Source organism: Pelophylax lessonae (genome assembly GCF_965119305.1).
Source record: "Pelophylax lessonae genome assembly, chromosome: 9".
NCBI classification, from domain to species: Eukaryota; Metazoa; Chordata; class Amphibia; order Anura; family Ranidae; genus Pelophylax; species Pelophylax lessonae.
Window position 1 is genome coordinate 213,631,398 of NC_138776.1, and position 21,771 is coordinate 213,653,168.

The 21,771-nt window shown below is 44.0% G+C and overlaps 1 protein-coding gene across 1 annotated transcript in view; it reads right to left on the reverse strand.

Annotated features, from left to right (window-relative positions):
- OGDHL (oxoglutarate dehydrogenase L) overlaps positions 1–21,771 on the reverse strand; it is a 302,089-nt gene that overhangs the window by 8,466 nt on the left and 271,852 nt on the right. The window contains exons 18-20 of the mRNA XM_082267472.1: positions 12,607–12,678; positions 2,695–2,820; positions 2,539–2,611 (exon numbers count right to left, since the gene is read on the reverse strand). Coding sequence (XP_082123598.1) covers positions 2,539–2,611; positions 2,695–2,820; positions 12,607–12,678 — 271 coding nt within the window. The remainder of the gene's footprint in view (positions 1–2,538; positions 2,612–2,694; positions 2,821–12,606; positions 12,679–21,771) is intronic.

Here is a 21,771-nt window from a genome sequence, read left to right on the forward strand (position 1 = left end):
CTTCATTTTAAAATATTGTGGCAAAAAAATTAGACTGGTTGGAGTGTCTATTTTCCAAAAGAAGGTAATTTGGGGCATGGCTGCACTGTTCCTGCGCCCTCATCACAGGATTTGATTGACAGCAGCAGGAGCCAATGAGAGACAGAGGACAAGAATATCATATAACTTACTGAATTACCAGAGAAATAAAACACTAAATGGTAACCAATCAGATTGCTGCCTTTGACCGCTTTACGACAGCCCGCCGTTCGGCAGGCAGCCGCTCCTGGGCAAACTGACGTAGCTATACGTCGGTTGCACGCAGGAGGCTAGGTGGCGCGCTCCCACCCTCGCTCGTCAGCGGGTAAGCCGATGCAGCCGTCAGGTGGCTCCTAACGCAGCCTGACACCCGCGATTGTTCCCCGATGAGAGAGAAGGATGGTCGGCTGTTGTAAACACAGCTGACCGTTCTTCTCCCTGGAATGATCATAGAGCCCCTGTGATCCTTCTATATAGGATCACAGATCTCTCTGGTCATTTCACAAGCCACGCCCCCCCCCACAGTTAGAATCACTCCCCTAGGCTCACATTTAACCCCTTGATCACCTACACTGTTAACCTCTTCCCTGCCAGTGTCATTATTACAGTAACGGTGCATATTTTTTGCAGTGATACTGTAGTAATGTCATTGGTCCCCCCAAAAGTGTCAAAAATGTCATTCAGGGGTCCGATCTGTTCGCCACAATGTCGCAATCCCACAAAAAATCGTAGATTTCCGCCATTACTAGTAAAAAAACGAAAAAAAAAAAAAAAAAGGACATAAATCTTTCCCGTAGTTAGTAGACGCAATAACTTTTGCGCAAACCAAACAAAATACGCTTACAGCAATTTTTTTTTTTTTTTAACAAAAATATGTAGCAGAAAAAAAATTGGACTACAATGTTAAAAAATTTTGATTTTGATTTTTTGGGAATGTTATATAGCAGAATGTGAAAAATATTGTTTTTTTTTCTTTTTTCAGAATTCTTGCATTTTTTTGTTTATAGCGCAAAAAATAAAAATCACACAGGTGATTAAATACCACCAAAAGAAAGCTCTGTTTGTGGGAAAAAAATTAGATCAATTTTATTTAGGTACAGCGTTGCATAACCGCGCAATTGTCCGTTAAAATAACGCAGTGCCGAATTGCAAAATATGGCCTGGTCATTAAGGGGGCAAATCCTTCCAGTCTTAAAGTGGTTAAAGCAGTAGTAAACCATATTGCATTTTAGCACATTATGGCAGACTTACCTGAAAACAAAACCCTCCAGCGCCACGTTGTCATTGCTGAAGGCGCTTCCATCTTCACCCGGTCTTCTTCCCAGGTTCACTGGCTTCAGTGATATGAATGGCAATGAGGTCACTCCTGTGCATGCGCGCTGGAGTCACTGTTTATGGCACAGCACGGGTATGCTGTTTCTTCAGAGTGCATGCGCCGGTGATGTCACCGGCTGCATCTTAAGTAGATATCTCCTAAACGGTGCACATTTAGGAGATATTTATTGGTGAAAAGAGAAGTGGTTAAAGTGGTAGTATACTTACCCCTTCTGATGCAGTTTTTATAAAGGCCATCATATTAAGGTATTCTAACACATTCTGCATTATAATGCAGCCCCAGTCGCATATTTCTTACCTTATTCCAGATGTTTAAAAATGTATGCTTCCCAGGATAAACCAAAGCCATCTTAACTATTGTTTTCTGAATCCGTAGTCCAATATACTCTCGTCCTTTCATGTACTCCTTTCTATAATCCCACGCATGCGCATTGGTTTCTTAGCCAAGCCTCGTTCTAGTTCTAAGAATACTATGGCAACCGTTCCCCCCCCCCCCCCAACCTGTTTGGCTCCACAAGTAAGGTATAATTTAAGGGGAAGTAAAACTTTGTTTCCCCATATTTAAACCTCGTGGAGTAAACAGGTGAACTAAACGATCTTTGCTGCAGTGTGCTGTCCAATACCCCTGTTTATACCCCCTTTGACATTTAGATCCCATGGGGTGTAGCAGGGAGGTCTGAATAAAAACTGTAATCTTGCGGTATTTTGGGAGCGGATATAACAGACACAGCATACTTCTTAGTGGACTGACGGCACAAAGAGATTGCCGTGAATCGGGAGAGATGAACATGCGCCAGTGACGTCAATACAAGGAACGGGAAGGATTACAAGCCAACAGAGCAAGCAAGGTGGCATCTACATACAGCAATTAGTAGTGTTTTGAATGCTGGTTTGGAGGACAGTTTACTACCATCTTAAGTAAAGAGCAACCATAGTTTAGAGGAGTCAGAAAAATTAAAAAAGAAAAAAAAAAAAAAAAAAACACATCTTACTGATTGCTATGATACGCTGCATTATGTATTGCTTCCTACCAAATTTAGGCTGAAAGATACAGTATGGAATTTGTTCTTAAATATACACAAAATCACAAAATTGTTTTTTTTTTTTTTTCAACTCTTCACAAATGGCATGCATTTTATTGAAGTAAATGGGTGATTTTAGCACACTAAACGCCTCTTTACCAACCTGTTTTCATTTCTTCAAAGCTAGATTTGGCTTCTGGATGCCTCAACAATGATTTGGGAGTAAAAATAATGAGCTGAAATATGATAAGACACACATGCATTAAATTGTATAAATAGGCAAGCTGACTCTTTTCTATAATCACTGTATAAAGTTTACCGGTTTGCGGAAGGGCAATAAAATTTGCCGCCTGAGGACATGGAAGTAATTAGCAGGTGTTGAGCAGTTTACTACAATCCAGTTGCAGTCATACAGTTGGGTAACTTCATAATCTGGGGTGTATTCCTAAAGAGAAAAGATTTGTAAGTTAAACATGTTTCATGTCAAATGATTATTGATCTTCACAACAAAACCCCAAAAAAAAAAAAAAAAAAAAAAATCACTTTGCAAATGTCTTAACATTTAGCACAGCAAATAATACCTATAATGTTTGTAATATAGGTGTATAAGTTTCCTTGTTGCCTTTTGTTGGATGAATGTAACATTCCCTAACAATCATTCCTAAGAGAAAAATAGCTATAACAACATTCAACCATGAGAATTAACATTCACCAAAAGAGAAAATAGCCTAGCACTGTAGAATAAGAACAATCAACCAGCAGGAAAAATGAGAGAAACATCTGCCCTGTGTATAATCCATGGAGACTTTTGTGTGAACGGCCAGACCGATGGGTGTTTGGCCAACCAAATCCCAACTGCAGTGTGAAGCAAAACATTTAGCAGTGGTATTATTATCACTGCTAAATGTGACAGCTTCCTCTTGGGTATTAGGGAGACGGCATCTGCCAGGTCTCTAACAACCAGTGACTCATACCCACCCGGCACAATAAGCTTTCAGCCAGGGATTCCTGACTGGGAGGTGAATGTAAAAAAAAAAAAAAACGGTGAAGATGGTGTTAAAAAGAAGAAAAAGTAGGTTCCCCTTAAATTCATACCAGCCCATTGAGGTCAGGTTTGGAATGTAATGGGGAGCCCAAGAAAAAGAAAAAATTGCATTGGGTCCCCCCAAATTCCATACCAGACACTTAAAGAGGTTGTAAACTTTAGAATTTTTTATTTTTTTTTGTAAAGTACACCTGAAAGACAAACACATAATGAGCTAGTATGCATTGCATACTAGCTCATTATGATATACTTACCTTACAACGAAGCCCCGAAGCGCCGACCGCTCACCTCTCCCATGGGTGACATGTTCGGTCACCCTTCTTCCGGTTTCGTGGCATCTGGCCATCTGATTGGCTGGACCCGCGACCCGACGGTCACGGCACGGGGCTCTTTAGGAATGGCACCAGCGGCCGTTCCTTCAGAGCGCATGCGCCAGTGATGTCACTAGCTGCATTTAAGGTAAATATCTCCTAAACGGTACATGTTTAGGAGATATTTACAGTACCTATAGGTAAGCCTTATCATAGGCTTACCTATAGGTACAACTTGCAGAGGAGGGTTTACTTCCTCTTTAAGAGTCTGGCATGCATTCTAGGGAGGAACCTCACGCACAAAAAAACAAGAAAAAAATGTGCGGTCCCCCTCTCAAAATCAATACCAGACTCTTATCAGAGTATGCAGCCTGGACAGGCATGTGCCCACTCCCCCCACCTTGAACCATACCAGGCCACATTCCCTCAACACGGCTGAGGTGGGAAAGGGGGATAACCTTACCAGGGAAAACACCCTGCCAAAGCAGTTTCTTCCTATTGTGACAGGAAGCCAGGAAAAACTATTGATTGTGCACAGGATGGGAGGTATATTTGTCCCAGGTTCATGCAGTATACAAATGGTTTTGCTTTTTGTGCTGTGTAGGGAGCTTGTGTGGCTCATTGAGGGGTTAACAAGCTCAGCTGAAGCAGGTGGAGTAATCTGGGCTCTATAAAACTCCCAGGCTGCTTAGGGAGGATGCTCCACCTTGGAACCAGATCTCAGTGAAGGACAGACTGGGGAGCAGCGACGTCTCTGTGTAGTGAGACTTATGCCCCGTACACACGTGCAGATTATCTGAAGACTTTTGTCTGTAGACTTACCAAAACCATATAATATGTATATGGGTGTGCTCCCGCTGTGTTCCTAGATATGAGTGCCACATCCCGATATGAGAAGCATATTTGGAGGATCCCCTTGGGGTGGGACTTTGAAGGCCACTCAAAAATGTGCGATTGAAGAAGTATTGAATATATATAAATTTTATTACACAAAATAGAAAATAAACATACAATAATATACAGTAGAAACTGATAAAATTGGCAAAACTGGTATTTATAAAAAGGTGTACATAACACTCAACCAACTATTCCGTGCAAGATCCGACGTTTCAAGGTAAGAACCTGTTCTTCAGGGATTTTTGTGGAAATAGTTTTTATGGTTGAAGAATGCATGGACACCAAAATTGTTTTGCCATAGGATAAAAGCATGGAATATTAACGACACCCACAGAGACTATCGTCAGCCTTGTCTGTAAAAAGAAGGTTTGATGCTTGGAGCAGGCCAAAAAATGTCACTAAGCATGCGATAGTGGAAAATGTGCAGACTGGGGGACAGTGTTCCAGCTGGAGTCCAAAGTAGCCCGACCAGAGGGGCGGAGACCAATCAATAGAATGCTTAAGACAGAAAGCTCCACAACAACCTTCCTCCCAGCAGTGGTGTACATCCACTGCTGGGAGGAAGGTTGTTGTGGAGCTTTCTGTCTTAAGCATTCTATTGATTGGTCTCCGCCCCTCTGGTCGGGCTACTTTGGACTCCAGCTGGAACACTTTCCCCCAGTCTGCACATTTTCCACTATCGCATGCTTAGTGACATTTTTTGGCCTGCTCCAAGCATCAAACCTTCTTTTTACAGACAAGGCTGACGATAGTCTCTGTGGGTGTCGTTAATATTCCATGCTTTTATCCTATGGCAAAACAATTTTGGTGTCCATGCGTTCTTCAACCATAAAAACTATTTCCACAAAAATCCCTGAAGAAGAGGTTCTTACCTTGAAACGTCGGATCTTGCACGGAATAGTTGGTTGAGTGTTATGTACACCTTTTTATAAATACCAGTTTTGCCAATTTTATCAGTTTCTACTGTATATTATTGTATGTTTATTTTCTATTTTGTGTAATAAAATTTATATATATTCAATACTTCTTCAATCGCACATTTTTGAGTGGCCTTCAAAGTCCCACCCCAAGGGGATCCTCCAAATATGCAAACCATATAATATGAGGTCAAACCTAAACACTTTCAATTTGTATGCAATCCGGCAGGCCCTTGCACTACACAGAAAAGGTAAATCTGAAGACAAAAGTCTTCAGATAATCTGCACGTGTGTACGGGGCATAAGTTTGTTGGAATAGGGACTCTGATTAATTCTGTGTGACAGTCAGGTGCCTGGGTAGCGGTGGGCTGTTCAAGGACAAGTAGTTAGTGTCCTGTGGTTGTAGTTAGAAGCCCAAGGTAGCAAGGGTTTATTTTCTGTTTTGTTGATTTTTTTGCAATTTTGATACCTGCACTTTGTAAACTCAGATGATGTAAACCACAATTGTGTTTCACCAAGACCCTGCTGTCATGCTGTGCCTTTTTCACTGCGCTGAGACTCATCCAGGTAGTCACGCACAACCCACTACTGAGCTAATTCCTCATGATGAGCACAAGGGATTCTTCCCCACTTTTGGGAATCTGACAGCTAAGCATATCAGGCAGGGATGAGTCACTAGTTGGTAGGATGCCGGCGAATGCTGGCTCCCTAAAAGCCAGGAGGAAGTTAGTGTGACATTTAGCAGTGACACTTATACTGTACCACTTCTAAATGTTTCCCTAAACACTGCAGCTGTACATTCCACAAGAAAAGATAGACTCTATAGACTGTATAGAGTGCAGAAGTCTCCCTCATTACCCCTGCTGATCGAATGTTCTTAGCCTTTAGCATTGATGGCGAAACTTGCCAGATGTTTTGGAACTACATTTCCCATGATGCTCAACGACACTGTGAAGTGCATGAGCACCATGGGAAATGTAGTTCCAAAGCATCTAGGGTGCCAAGGTTCGCCATCACTGGTCTATAGTGTTAGTAGTGCCATGTTAACTCTCATGGTCAAAAGTACTTATAGCAATTTTTTCTTAGGACCAAATATTAGGGAAAGTTATATTCACCCAGCGCAAGGCAACAACTATTTAGAAATATTACAAACATTAAGGGTATTATTTGCTATGCTTGCATGGATGTTGAGACATTCACAGAGCAATTTTTTTTTTTTTTTATGAATAGGCTCCTGAATGTCAGAGGAGCGTCTCTAATCAAAATAAAAAGTGAAATCACCTAAAAAGGTGGCATACGCAATACTTCGGCTTCCTCTTTTTTCCTAGTTTGTACACAAGAGCTCTTCATTTGACTAAAGAAACATGCACTAATATACTTGGCTAGGCTTGAGCTTAAGTGTTAAATTGTTTACGCATCACTTCCTAAAAATAAATTATTTGGTTATGGAAATACATGCCTCGCTACTTTAAAGACACAATGGGGCTCCATTTACCAGACATACAGTGCCTTGAAAAAGTATTCATACTCCTTGAAATATCCCAAATTTTTTCATGTTACAACCAAAAAACGTAAACGTATTTTATTGGGATTCTATGTGATAGACCACAACAAAGTACCACATAATTGTGAACTGGAAGGAAAATGATAAATGCTTTTCAAATTTCTTTACAAAGAAATATGTGAAAAGTGTGGCATGCATTTGTATTCAGCCCCCCCTGAGTCAATACTTTGTAGAACCACCTTTTGCTGCAATTACAGCTGCAAGTCTTTTATTATGTATTCGGTCTGACCAGACTATCGAGGTTGAGCAGCCCTCCCCACCCCCCACACACACCTGTACTCAATCAGTGTCCACCATCAAGTGGATATAGGAGGAGTCCCCTGTAGTGCATTTGCACATCTCTCCCAGCAAGGAGTATTATCTCCAAGGGTTAGAAAGGCTGGATTCATCTCTTTTTCATGGATAGTGTAGGACCCACTGATAATGGGGTACTTTGACGCAGTAGTGGGCTTGAGCACGATATGGCCATATGGTGGGACCAAACCCCCATTTTTATTTATGGACTCTCTTCAGATTTGGTAGTCATTTCTTTTGCATTTGCGCGCTATTCTTTTTTAATATATATGTCTTTTGGTTCATAGCTGCAGCAGCTTTGGAAATACATGGGTATGCTCCCCCAAATTTTTTGCCTGTTTATTATGTATTCGGTCTGACCAGACTATCGAGGTTGAGCAGCCCTCCCCACCCCCCACACACACCTGTACTCAATCAGTGTCCACCATCAAGTGGATATAGGAGGAGTCCCCTGTAGTGCATTTGCACATCTCTCCCAGCAAGGAGTATTATCTCCAAGGGTTAGAAAGGCTGGATTCATCTCTTTTTCATGGATAGTGTAGGACCCACTGATAATGGGGTACTTTGACGCAGTAGTGGGCTTGAGCACGATATGGCCATATGGTGGGACCAAACCCCCATTTTTATTTAAGGACTCTCTTCAGATTTGGTAGTCATTTCTTTTGCATTTGCGCGCTATTCTTTTTTAATATATATGTCTTTTGGTTCATAGCTGCAGCAGCTTTGGAAATACATGGGTATGCTCCCCCAAATTTTTTGCCTGTTTATTATGTATTCGGTCTGACCAGACTATCGAGGTTGAGCAGCCCTCCCCACCCCCCACACACACCTGTACTCAATCAGTGTCCACCATCAAGTGGATATAGGAGGAGTCCCCTGTAGTGCATTTGCACATCTCTCCCAGCAAGGAGTATTATCTCCAAGGGTTAGAAAGGCTGGATTCATCTCTTTTTCATGGATAGTGTAGGACCCACTGATAATGGGGTACTTTGACGCAGTAGTGGGCTTGAGCACGATATGGCCATATGGTGGGACCAAACCCCCATTTTTATTTATGGACTCTCTTCAGATTTGGTAGTCATTTCTTTTGCATTTGCGCGCTATTCTTTTTTAATATATATGTCTTTTGGTTCATAGCTGCAGCAGCTTTGGAAATACATGGGTATGCTCCCCCAAATTTTTTGCCTGTTTATTATGTATTCGGTCTGACCAGACTATCGAGGTTGAGCAGCCCTCCCCACCCCCCACACACACCTGTACTCAATCAGTGTCCACCATCAAGTGGATATAGGAGGAGTCCCCTGTAGTGCATTTGCACATCTCTCCCAGCAAGGAGTATTATCTCCAAGGGTTAGAAAGGCTGCATTCATCTCTTTTTCATGGATAGTGTAGGACCCACTGATAATGGGGTACTTTGACGCAGTAGTGGGCTTGAGCACGATATGGCCATATGGTGGGACCAAACCCCCATTTTTATTTATGGACTCTCTTCAGATTTGGTAGTCATTTCTTTTGCATTTGCGCGCTATTCTTTTTTAATATATATGTCTTTTGGTTCATAGCTGCAGCAGCTTTGGAAATACATGGGTATGCTCCCCCAAATTTTTTGCCTGTTTATTATGTATTCGGTCTGACCAGACTATCGAGGTTGAGCAGCCCTCCCCACCCCCCACACACACCTGTACTCAATCAGTGTCCACCATCAAGTGGATATAGGAGGAGTCCCCTGTAGTGCATTTGCACATCTCTCCCAGCAAGGAGTATTATCTCCAAGGGTTAGAAAGGCTGCATTCATCTCTTTTTCATGGATAGTGTAGGACCCACTGATAATGGGGTACTTTGACGCAGTAGTGGGCTTGAGCACGATATGGCCATATGGTGGGACCAAACCCCCATTTTTATTTATGGACTCTCTTCAGATTTGGTAGTCATTTCTTTTGCATTTGCGCGCTATTCTTTTTTAATATATATGTCTTTTGGTTCATAGCTGCAGCAGCTTTGGAAATACATGGGTATGCTCCCCCAAATTTTTTGCCTGTTTATTATGTATTCGGTCTGACCAGACTATCGAGGTTGAGCAGCCCTCCCCACCCCCCACACACACCTGTACTCAATCAGTGTCCACCATCAAGTGGATATAGGAGGAGTCCCCTGTAGTGCATTTGCACATCTCTCCCAGCAAGGAGTATTATCTCCAAGGGTTAGAAAGGCTGGATTCATCTCTTTTTCATGGATAGTGTAGGACCCACTGATAATGGGGTACTTTGACGCAGTAGTGGGCTTGAGCACGATATGGCCATATGGTGGGACCAAACCCCCATTTTTATTTATGGACTCTCTTCAGATTTGGTAGTCATTTCTTTTGCATTTGCGCGCTATTCTTTTTTAATATATATGTCTTTTGGTTCATAGCTGCAGCAGCTTTGGAAATACATGGGTATGCTCCCCCAAATTTTTTGCCTGTTTATTATGTATTCGGTCTGACCAGACTATCGAGGTTGAGCAGCCCTCCCCACCCCCCACACACACCTGTACTCAATCAGTGTCCACCATCAAGTGGATATAGGAGGAGTCCCCTGTAGTGCATTTGCACATCTCTCCCAGCAAGGAGTATTATCTCCAAGGGTTAGAAAGGCTGGATTCATCTCTTTTTCATGGATAGTGTAGGACCCACTGATAATGGGGTACTTTGACGCAGTAGTGGGCTTGAGCACGATATGGCCATATGGTGGGACCAAACCCCCATTTTTATTTATGGACTCTCTTCAGATTTGGTAGTCATTTCTTTTGCATTTGCGCGCTATTCTTTTTTAATATATATGTCTTTTGGTTCATAGCTGCAGCAGCTTTGGAAATACATGGGTATGCTCCCCCAAATTTTTTGCCTGTTTATTATGTATTCGGTCTGACCAGACTATCGAGGTTGAGCAGCCCTCCCCACCCCCCACACACACCTGTACTCAATCAGTGTCCACCATCAAGTGGATATAGGAGGAGTCCCCTGTAGTGCATTTGCACATCTCTCCCAGCAAGGAGTATTATCTCCAAGGGTTAGAAAGGCTGGATTCATCTCTTTTTCATGGATAGTGTAGGACCCACTGATAATGGGGTACTTTGACGCAGTAGTGGGCTTGAGCACGATATGGCCATATGGTGGGACCAAACCCCCATTTTTATTTATGGACTCTCTTCAGATTTGGTAGTCATTTCTTTTGCATTTGCGCGCTATTCTTTTTTAATATATAAGTCTTTTAGGGTATGTCTCTATCAGCTTTGCACATCTAGAGAGTGAAATTTTTTTTTCTTCTTTGCAAAATAGCTCAAGCTCTGTCAGATTGGATGGAGAGCCTCTGTGAACAGAAATTTTCAAGTTTTGCCACAGATTCTCAATTGAATGTAGGTCTGGACTTTGACTGGGCCATTCTAACACATGAAAATGCTTTGATCTAAACCATTCCATTGTAGCCCTGGCTGTATGTTTAGGGTCGTTGTCCTGCTGGAAGGTGAACCTCTGCCCCAGTCTCAAGTCTTTTGCAGACTCTAATAGGTTTTTTTTTTAGGATTGCCCTGCACAGGCGGTCCCTGGGTTACAAACATCCGACTTACAAACGACTCCTACTTACAAACGGAGAGAGATAACAGGAAGTGAGACGAAATCTAACCCTATGATGGGAAATTCACTCCTGTAAGAGTTATGGGAAAAAGGTGTCTCTACTGAAGCTTTATCACCAATGCTTGTTTCCACAACAACCCAAAATTTTCAAAATCCAATTGTCATAAGGACTGAAAGTGAGGGGAAATCTTCTGAACAGGGGCACAAACAGCAAAATAAATGTTACAGAGGTAATTTTGGCTTGAGCTACACTTAAAAAATGTACCTGTTCTGACTTACAAACAAATTCAACTTAAGAACAAACCTCCAGTCCCTATCTTGTTTGTAACCCCCGAGACTGCCTGTATTTGGCTCCATCCATCTTCCCATCAACTCTGACCAGCTTCCCTGTCCCTGCTGAAGAAAAACATCCCCACAACATGATGCTGCCACCACGTTTCAAGGTGGGGATGGTGTGTAGGGTGATGGGCAGTGTTAGTTTTCCGCGACACATAGCATTTTGCTTTTAGGCCAAAAAGTTTAGTTTTGGTGTCATCTGACCAAAGCACCTTCTTTCATGTTTGCGGAGTCCCCCACATAGCTTCTCGCAAACTGCAAGCGGAACTTCTTATGGCTTACTTTCAACAATGGCTTTCTTCTTGCCACTCTTCCATAAAGGCCAGATTTGTGGAGTGCACAACTAATAGTTGTCCTGTGGACAGATTCTCCCACCTGAGCTGTGGATCTCTGCAGCTCCTCCAGAGTTACCATGCTTCTCTGATTAAAGCTCTCCTTTCCCGGGCTGTCAGTTTAAGTATACGGCAATGCCTTGGTTGGTTTGCAGTTGTGCCATACTCTTTCCATTTTCAGATGATGGATTGAACAGTGCTCCAGGAGATGTTCAAAGCTTGAGATATTTTTTTTATAACGTTACCCTGCTTTAAACTTCTCCACAACTTTATCCCTGACCTGTCTGGTGTGTTCCTTGGCCTTCATGATGCTGTTTGTTCACTAAGGTGCTCTAACCATTGTCTGAGGGCTTCACAGAACAGCTGTATTTATACTGAGATTAAATTACATACAGGTGGACTTTGTTTACTAATTAGGTGACTTCTGAAGGCAATTGGTTCCACTAGATTTTAGTTAGGGGTATCAGAGTAAAAGGGGGCTGAATACAAATTCCCACCACACTTTTCAGATATTTGTAAAAAATGTTGAAAACCATTTATTATTTTCCTTCCACTTCACAATTATGTGCCACTTTGTGTTGGTCTATCGCATAAAATCCCAATGAAATACATTTACGTTTTTGGTTGTAACATGACACAATGTGGAGAATTGCAAGGGGTGTGTATACTTTTTCAAGGCATTGTATCTACTCCTCTATGCAATATGTTTGCATTGCATAAAAGTATGTGTCCCTGTCTCCATCTAACTTATCTGGGCAAAAATAAAATCTTTATTTATTAAAGAAGAGGAAGAAGAGCAGGGAAATAACAAACATACAGATTCATCCCCAGTCCACATAAAATAAAGCTTCTGCATTTTTGAACATTTACGGAGCATGAGGTCAAGATAAAGCAAGACATAGTGCTAGACAAATTAACTTACAGGATAAGCATCACAGTCATCATTGCTCATCTGGAGGAACCTTTCAGGTCTGGCTGAAGAATGCTCAGGTCCCTGGTAATAATATTAAGCAGAAGAGTTTAGGAAAGCTTGACTCTCAATTACATTACCGATGGCAGAGGACAGAAGCAGCAGTAAAGGCTTTTAAGAAGCAATTGTTTCTGGTGCAGTCAGAAATGTACCCCAAAAAATATAAACATAAATTGAAGAGAGTTGTCAAGTATACTAAAAAACATTTTACCTAAATGTCCTCATTAAAACAAAGGGGACTTCTGCCTTGCCCTGGAGACCTTGAGTACGAGTCAAGCCAATAACTGCATTGAATTGTACTTTCTCTCTGTGCTTGCATGGGTTTCCTCTGGGTACTCTGGTTTCCCTACAAACTCCAAAACATGCTAGTATTTTATTTAGCTCTTATCTAAAATTGGCCCTAATATGCCCCAGAGTCTGCTTAACAATGTGCCCCATCAAAAGAAAAAGCAATTTAAGTCACCAGGGAGAAAAGTGCTGTATAAATAATAATAATCAAGGCTTTTTTTTGCCAGAATGTTTCAGTACTGGCATCTGTGGTGTAAGGGTGGGGCAGGTACCCTGGGTGCCATCTTTTAATGTGGGAAGGAGGTGTATTAGTAGCAGCTCTGGGAAGGGGGGGGGGGTGTCTTTGATGTGCTAGACAAGTACCCTCAAAGCAACTACAGACCTCAGTCAGCACAGATACGAACCCAAGCATTATACAGCAACTCACTATTAGCTGTTGTGAACAGCTCCAGCAGTAACAGAGTAGATCTTTCACTAGTCACTTCCTCTGCTGAGCTATGACAGATGGCATTACCTAATGCAAATCCCAGCAGAGGAATCAAGTTGTGAATAACCTACTCTATGACTGCCAAATCGGTTTACAGCCATGAGCGGCAAAGTTACAGCAGCGGAGAGCTGCTGCATTATCATGTGCGACAGACAAACTGCCAGAATACAGAGACTGCACCCTTTAACCACTTGCCGACCGCCGCAAGTACATATACTGCGGCGGTCAGCCCCTCACAGGCAAAGTGACGTATGGGTACGTCACTAGCCTGTGAGGCTCTGGGGAGCGAGCGCGCGCCGCCGGATGCACGCTCTAGCTCGGTCACGGACCCCCCCCGCGCGTGTGCCTGGTGGACCCGATGTCCGCCGGTCACTCGCAATCATCCGTTAGAGCAGGAGAAAGGCAGGCGGCTAATGTAAACAAGCCGACTGTCATTCTCCTCTGTGTAAGAATAGTGATCATACGGTTCTACTATGTAGGACCGTTGATCACTGTTCCTACACCTCAAGCCACAGCCAATCACAGTTAGAAGCACGCCCCTAGGGACACACTTAACCCCTCCCTCTCCAAAAAAGTTAACCCCTTCACTGCCAGTGTCATTTTACAGTAACAGTGCATATGTATAGCACTGATTACTGTAGTAATGTCACTGGTAACCCCAAAAGTGTCAAAAATGTCAGTCAAGGGTCTGATCTGTCCACCACAATGTCGCAGTACCACAAAAAAAATTGCAGATCGCCGCCATTACACGTTAAAAACAACAAAAATGACAAAAATATTTCCCTTAGTTAGTAAACGCAATAACTTTTGCGCAAACCAATCAAAAAATGGATTTTTGTAAAATCTTACCGTAAAATCCTTTTCTCTTAGCTCATTGACAGACGTAGTCCTCGGTGATACACCACCTTCGGGTTATGTTGCCTCCACAGGAGCAGGACTAGACAGGAAATTAAAAAGCTCTGGCCACACCCTAGGGGCAGTCCCAGAGGGTATATCCTCTCTCTCTCTGCCTCAGCAAATCAGTTACGTGAAAAAGCAGTCTTTAGAGATTTTAACCCAACCCAACTCAAAAAAACAGAGGGGCGGGGACTACGTCTGTCAATGAGCTAAGAGAAAAGGATTTTACGGTAAGATTTTACAAAAATCCATTTTTCTCTAGCGCTCATTGACAGACGTAGTCCTCGGTGATACACCACCTTCGGGACGTCCCAGAGCAGTATCACAAATGAGGGGTGGGAAAATGAAATCAAATCCCAATCTAGAAGGCCCAACCGGTGCCAACTAGAAGTTTACAATGCTCATCCTTAATGATGAGACTCAACAAAAAAGAGAAAAACATTTTTTTTTTTTTTCAAACAGAAAAAAACCCTCGAGGTAGACCACCGGTCTCCTCAAATTGCGGCCTGCAAAACCTTGCGGCCAAATGAGGCATCCGCCGATGCCATCACATCAATTTTATAGAATTTTGTAAAGGTATGTACCGACGACCAGGTGGCCGCCTTACATACCTGGACCACTGACGCCTGATGGCGAAAGGCCCAGGAAGTACTGAGCGCTCGAGTGGAGTGCGCCCTAACAGGGAACGGAGAACTCTGACCCTTAATAGAATAAGCCTGTACCACCGTTTGTCTAATCCATTTGGCAATGGTCGCGGCAGATGCAGGCAAACCCTTTCTGGGGCCATCCGTGATCACAAAAAGTGAATCCGTCTCACGGAATGATTCCGTAGCTTTCAGGTATACCCTGATTGCCCGAACCACATCTAAGGAATGCAACGCATGTTCCCGATGATGCTTGGGCTGAGGACACAAGGAAGGTAGTACAATATCTTCATTCAGATGAAAATCTGAAACCACCTTAGGAAGAAAGGATGGCTTAGGATGAAGTACTACCTTATCCCTATGAATCACTAGGTATGGGGACTGGCATGATAATGCAGCCAGTTCTGACACCCTGCGAGCAGAAGTAATAGCCACCAAGAAGGCCACCTTCTGGGATAAAGTAAGCAAGGGAATCTCTCTGATGTTTTCAAAGGGAGGTTTCTGTAGAACCGACAAAACCAAATTAAGATCCCAGGGCGGTAAGGGCACGCGGACTGGAGGAGCCAGGTGCCGCACCCCCTGGATGAAATTCCGCACCAAGGACTTGGTAGCTAAAGGTTTCTGAAAGAAGATTGCTAATGCTGAAACTTGACCCTTGATGGTGCTCAAGGCTAGCTTCTGCTCAACCCCTTGTTGTAAAAAGGCCAATATTCGAGTCACCGAATAGGTACGTGGAGGAAATCCTAAAGATTCGCACAACGCAATATAAGTCTTCCATGTGTGATAATAGACCTTGCTGGAAGTCGCTTTCCTTGCTTTAATAAGGGTAGGAATGACTGAAGTAGACAAACCTCTGTCCTTCAGTACTTGGGTCTCAATGGCCAGGCCATTAAACCCAGCGACTGTAAAGCATGATGGTAAATTGGTCCTTGAGACCACAGACACTCCCTGAGACGAAGTTCCCACGGAACGTCTGTGACTAGCATGTCCAAGTCGGCCAGGCCGGCTTGAGGAGGCCAGCCTAGAATTTCTAGGACCACTGGCGCTGATAGAATCTGAACCAGGCGTCCCTAGAGGTATCTGGCCCCGACCATCTGAGAAAGTCTGGTCGTTTTCTGTTCCCACACATTTATCAGATACCTGATTGTTATCAGGAAGGGTGATCTTTTCTGGTTGAACCTCAGGGACCGAAGTCACCCGACTAGAGGCTACTTGGCCTATCTGGTCAACCAGATCCGATTCCTGTGAGGTATAGGGACTAATCTTAGGAAAAGGTAAAGGAAAAGATCTATTCAGGGAACGGTAACTACCGCTTCCTGTAGTACTTAAATGTTGGAAGGGAAGAATCGCACCGGTAGTAGTGGTTGATGCTCGATCTAATGTCCTGAATATCGGTGAAAACGTCCCCCCACCCTGAAACCGGGTGGGGGCGCACCTTCAGGCTGTGTACTCCTTTGCTTCGGGTTTGGCTGGGTTGGTCCTCTGCTTGTCCGACCAGCCCTTCTTGAACCCTCCTGGAGGAGTCTTGCCTTTCCCGCTAGTACCAGCCGAGCGCCCTTTATGGGCGGTAAAGAAAGGTCCTCGCTTGTTGCGAGGTCCCTTAGCTTTTGCAGCCTGTGGCAAAAAAGTGCTCTTGCCCCCAGTGGCATCCTTAATGATTTCATCTAGGTTGGCCCCAAATAGACGATTCCCCTGAAAAGGGAGATTTGTCAAGGTCTTCTTGGAACCTAGGTCAGCTGACCAGCATTTTAACCACAGCACACGTCTGAGGATCACCGCTGACATAGATGCATGCCCTAATAAGGGAGTAGTGTCCAAGGCTGCGTCACAGATAAACTGTAGCCCTTGTATAATCTGTTCCATCAAATCAGATGTCTCCTGGGGAATATCCTTTCCCCTAAGGTCTTGGCGTACCATTTTTGCCCATTCCGTAAGTGTCTGGGAAACTAGACCAATAACAATTACTGGTCTAAATGCTGACCCTATCAGAGAGAAGATGGTGCGGGACTCTGCTTCCATCTTTCGATCCACCGGATCCTTAAAGGACGAAGTGTCCTCCACTGGGATAACCGTGGCTTTATTCAGCCTGGAAATAGGTGGATCCACCACTGGTGGTACCGTCCATTTCTTAATGATGGATTCCTCAAACGGATAGCGTCTAGCAATACGCTTGGAAATAGTAAAGGTACGTTTAGAATGCTCCCATTCTCCTTTAATCTGATTACCGAAACATTTGGGTACAGGAAAAACCTTCACCGTTTTGATGGGCTTATTAGTACCAAAAGGAATCTCTGTATCAGTTGCTTCTGCCGGTAAAACCTCAAGTTTTAAGGTTTCCTGCACTGCCACAACTAGTGCGTCCACCAATGCTTCTTCCTGAATTATAGCAGGAGAAGAAGCGTCCTCCTCACTGTCTGAGGGGGCTTTACCTGGGATAACAGCCCTTGCAGAGGGACCTGCAACTGCAGTGACCATCTCTGAATCTGAGTCAGAGGTGTCAGATAGTATAGGGGTAGGCGGGGGTCGCTTCCTTGACCCCCGTCCCTGACAGGCCGCCTCCACCCGAGCCACCATAGACTCCAAAATTGCTGTAAATGACTCTACACTCTGTGCACCGGCGGGTCCCGTGGCCCCCTCGAGGGAAACAGGTGGGGGAATATGTGTGGCAGGGTCCATGATAATTCCAGTCACTTCCTGGATAATATAATTCAAAAATAAAAAACTTTTTTTTTTTCAGACCCCCAGCGCCACAAAAAGCCCCTTAGTGTTACCTGCTAGGGATCCCTATCGATCGAGAGAGAGAGAGAGATAGACCCCCAGGCTCACCACTTGATGCTCAGAGTTTAACTGCAACAGGTTACAGCGCTGTCTTGACAAACAGGAAGTCTTTTGGCTGGCTGCCCAGGAAGAAAGGAGGCGGCTCCGCCCCTCTGCACGCCTTCCGGCGCCTCCCCAAGCTCCACGAGGTGTTTGGATCACCTCAAACATGGCCGCCCCCATGCTGGAGACACGAGGCTACGCCAAAATGGCGGCTCGTGCGATCCAGCAAAAAAAATGGCGGCGGCCTGTACTGAATAGCGGTGTGCTGCAGGGCACACAACACTCTCTCTGCATGGGGATTTGGCGTGGTTGGCGGTACCGGCCCTGGCGGACCGCATGGCCATTCGGGAGGCCTGCTAATAGCTGGAGATCTGATTAGGAAGGCAGTCTACATGTCCGTGGCTTCTGACTGGTAGGTAGCTTATTCTTATCACCGTAAGATTCCCAGAATGCCACAGATTACATCTTTTTAACATGTATACAATTAGATTGTTAGCTCCCAAACCAAGCCTCCTGGCTTTTTGCACATAAAATCACACTCAAAGTAGGAGGATCTGTGTCATCTATAGGATAGAGAGGGACTCTATCTTACCATATAGAGAGGGGCCCGCGTTCACCACAAGACCCGTCAGGGGAAAAGGGGGAACATACTACTCACCATACCGGAACCAGGCGGGCACCAACTCCTGACAGTACCCCTCTCCACCGGGGCGGGAGGGCTGTCGACCGATATGGACGCCGTGACTCATGGTCTTTGGCGTTTCAGCGAGACGTTTAACTCGCGGGGTCAGTCCTTTAATGGGACTTTGTCGCGGCCGACCCAGCGCGGAGCTATGGCCTGCACGCGCTCGTAGGCTGAACTGGGGTGACCACCGGATCTCAACATCCAGCCCGTCGCCCAGTTCAGCTTTCTTGCTTGAAGATCTCACAGGAACACTGGAGAAAAAAAGCTGTCTAAAAAATCCTTTAAGAAAGAAAATATCAAATGGGATAGAACCCTGGGAACAAAGAACACGGAGGAAAAATGGGAGTGCTTCAAGAGCATACTTAACAAGGGGGTGGGCCAGTGCATTCCACTGGGAAATAAATTTAAAAGAGCAAAACTAAACCCTGGGTGGCTAAACTCCAACATAAAAATGTATATTAGAGCTAAAGAAAAGGCCTTCAAAAAATACAAGACTGAGGGGTCATTGGCAGCATTTAAGCATTACAAAGAGTGTAATAAGAAATGTAAAGATTAAATCAGGGCGGCTAAAATAGAACACGAGAGACATATAGCGGAGGAGAGTAAAAAGAACCCCAAGAAATTCTTTAAGTATATAAACAGTAAGAAAGCGAGGCCAGAACACATTGGCCCCATAAAAGATGATAAAGGAAAAATGGCCACTGAGGACAGAGAAAAGGCAGAAGTGTTAAATAATTTCTTTTCTTCAGTCTTCACAAAGGAATCGGGGGGCTACATGAACCCCGCTTGTAAGGCCGAACTAAATAATACACCTCAGGAAGTGCCGCCATGGCTAACAGAGGATAGACTTAGAGCTAAACTAGAGAAACTTAACATAAATAAATCCCCGGGACCGGATGGCTTGCACCCAAGGGTTCTAAATGAGCTCAGTCAGGTGATTGCCAGACCATTATTCTTGATCTTTAAGGATAGTTTACAGACAGGTATGGTGCCAGCTGATTGGAAAAAAGCCAACGTGGTACCAATATTTAAAAAGGGGCCGAGATATATCCCGGGTAACTATAGGCCGGTCAGCCTAACATCTGTAGTCTGCAAAATTTTGGAGGGGATGATAAGGGACCACATACAAGACTTTAGTAATGAAAACGGTATTATAAGTAGTAATCAGCATGGATTCATGAAAAATCGTTCATGCCAAACCAATCTATTAACCTTCTACGATGAAGTGAGCTGCCACTTAGATAAAGGTAAGCCTGTGGATGTGGTGTATCTTCACTTTGCAAAGGCCTTTGACACCGTTCCCCACAAACGCTTACTGTACAAACTAAGGAAGGTAGGTATGGACCATAAGGTGAGTACCTGGATAGAGAACTGGCTCCAGGGGAGAGTACAGAGGGTGGTGATTAATGGGGAGTACTCGGATTGGGCGGGTGTGGAAAGTGGGGTCCCCCAGGGTTCTGTCCTGGGACCAATCCTGTTTAATTTATTCATAAATGATCTAGAGGAGGGGATATCTAGTACAATCTCAGTATTTGCAGATGATACTAAATTAGGCATGCCAATATCTTCTATGCAGGATGTGGAAATCTTGCAAGCAGACCTGAACAAAATAACGGGGTGGGCAACTACATGGCAGATGAGATTTAATGTAGAAAAATGTAAAGTAATGCACTTGGGGGGCCAGAAACCAGAAAGCAAGCTACTCACTAGGGGGGGAACCTCTGGGTGAGTCTAGGATGGAAAGGGACCTGGGGGTACTGGTAGACAACAGGCTTGGAAGTGGCATGCAATGCCAAGCCGCTGCAAGCAAAGCCAACAGAATACTGGGTTGTATAAAAAAGGGGATTCACTCCAGAAATAAAGAGATTATTCTTCCACTCTACAAGACTCTGGTCCGGCCACATCTGGAGTATGCTGTCCAGTTCTGGGCACCGGTCCTCAGGAAGGATGTGCTGGAACTGGAGAAAGTCCAGAGAAGGGCAACAAAATAATTAGGGGAATGGAGGACATCGGCTATGAGGAAAGACTACAAGCACTGAACCTATTCTCTCTGGAGAAGAGACGCTTGAGGGGGGATATGATATCAATGTACAAATACTGTACTGGCGACCCGAGCATAAGGAACAAACTATTTAGAGTAAGGGAATACAATAAGACACGTGGCCACTCACTAAAACTAGAGGAAAGGCGGTTTAACCTTAAAGTGCGTAAGGGGTTCTTCACTGTAAGAGCGGTAAGGATGTGGAATTCTCTTCCGCAAGCAGTCATATCAGCGGGGAGCATTGATAGTTTCAAAAAACTATTGGATGGACACCTTAAAGACCACAACATACAGGGGTATACAATGTACGGTTAAAAGCAAACACACACACATAGGTTGAACTGGATGGACTTGTGTCTTTTTTCAGCCTCACTAACTATGTAACTATGTAACTATGTAACTATGTAAGAAAAAATTCTTGCCAGGACCTAAGATCCCAGCAAGGTATCTAGGTCCTTACTCCTAACTAGACAGAAAATAACTGATTTGCTGAGGCAGAGAGAGAGAGGATATACCCTCTGGGACTGCCCCTAGGGTGTGGCCAGAGCTTTTTAATTTCCTGTCTAGTCCTGCTCCTGTGGAGGCAACATAACCCGAAGGTGGTGTATCACCGAGGACTACGTCTGTCAATGAGCGCTAGAGAAATACGCTTTTTGCAATTTTTTTTATCAAAAATATGTAGCATAAAACAAATTGGCCTAAAATGTTAAAAAATTTTGATTTTTACATTTTTTTGGGGGGAATTTCATATAAAAAAATGTGAAAAATATTGTTATTTTTGCAAAATTGATGCACTTTTTTTGTTTATAGCGCATGATCAAAAAATCGCACAGGTGATCAAATACCACCAAAAGAAAGCTCTATTTGTGGGAAAAAAAGGAAGTCAAATTCGTTTGAGGTACACTGTCACACAACTGCGCAATTTTCCATTAAAGTCACGCAGTGCCGAATCGCAAAATAGGCCCTGGTCAGGAAGGGGGTAAAATCTTCCGGGGCTTAAGTGGTTAACTCTGAACAGAGAAGTAACGCTGAAAAAGACGCTGAATGGAGAAGTGCCATCACGTCACAAGTTTCAGCAGTGGAGGTTAACTACTGAGGGGTGATGCAGAGTAAACTGATGTTTTCCATGTGACCCCACAGCGCAGACTGGTGTTTCCTATTGTGACCCCTGTTCCTGGACATGTGAGAGGGGTCACTGTACCCACCACCAACCCTCAGCATGCTCCCCGCACTCTGTTTCGTTCACTTTACAATT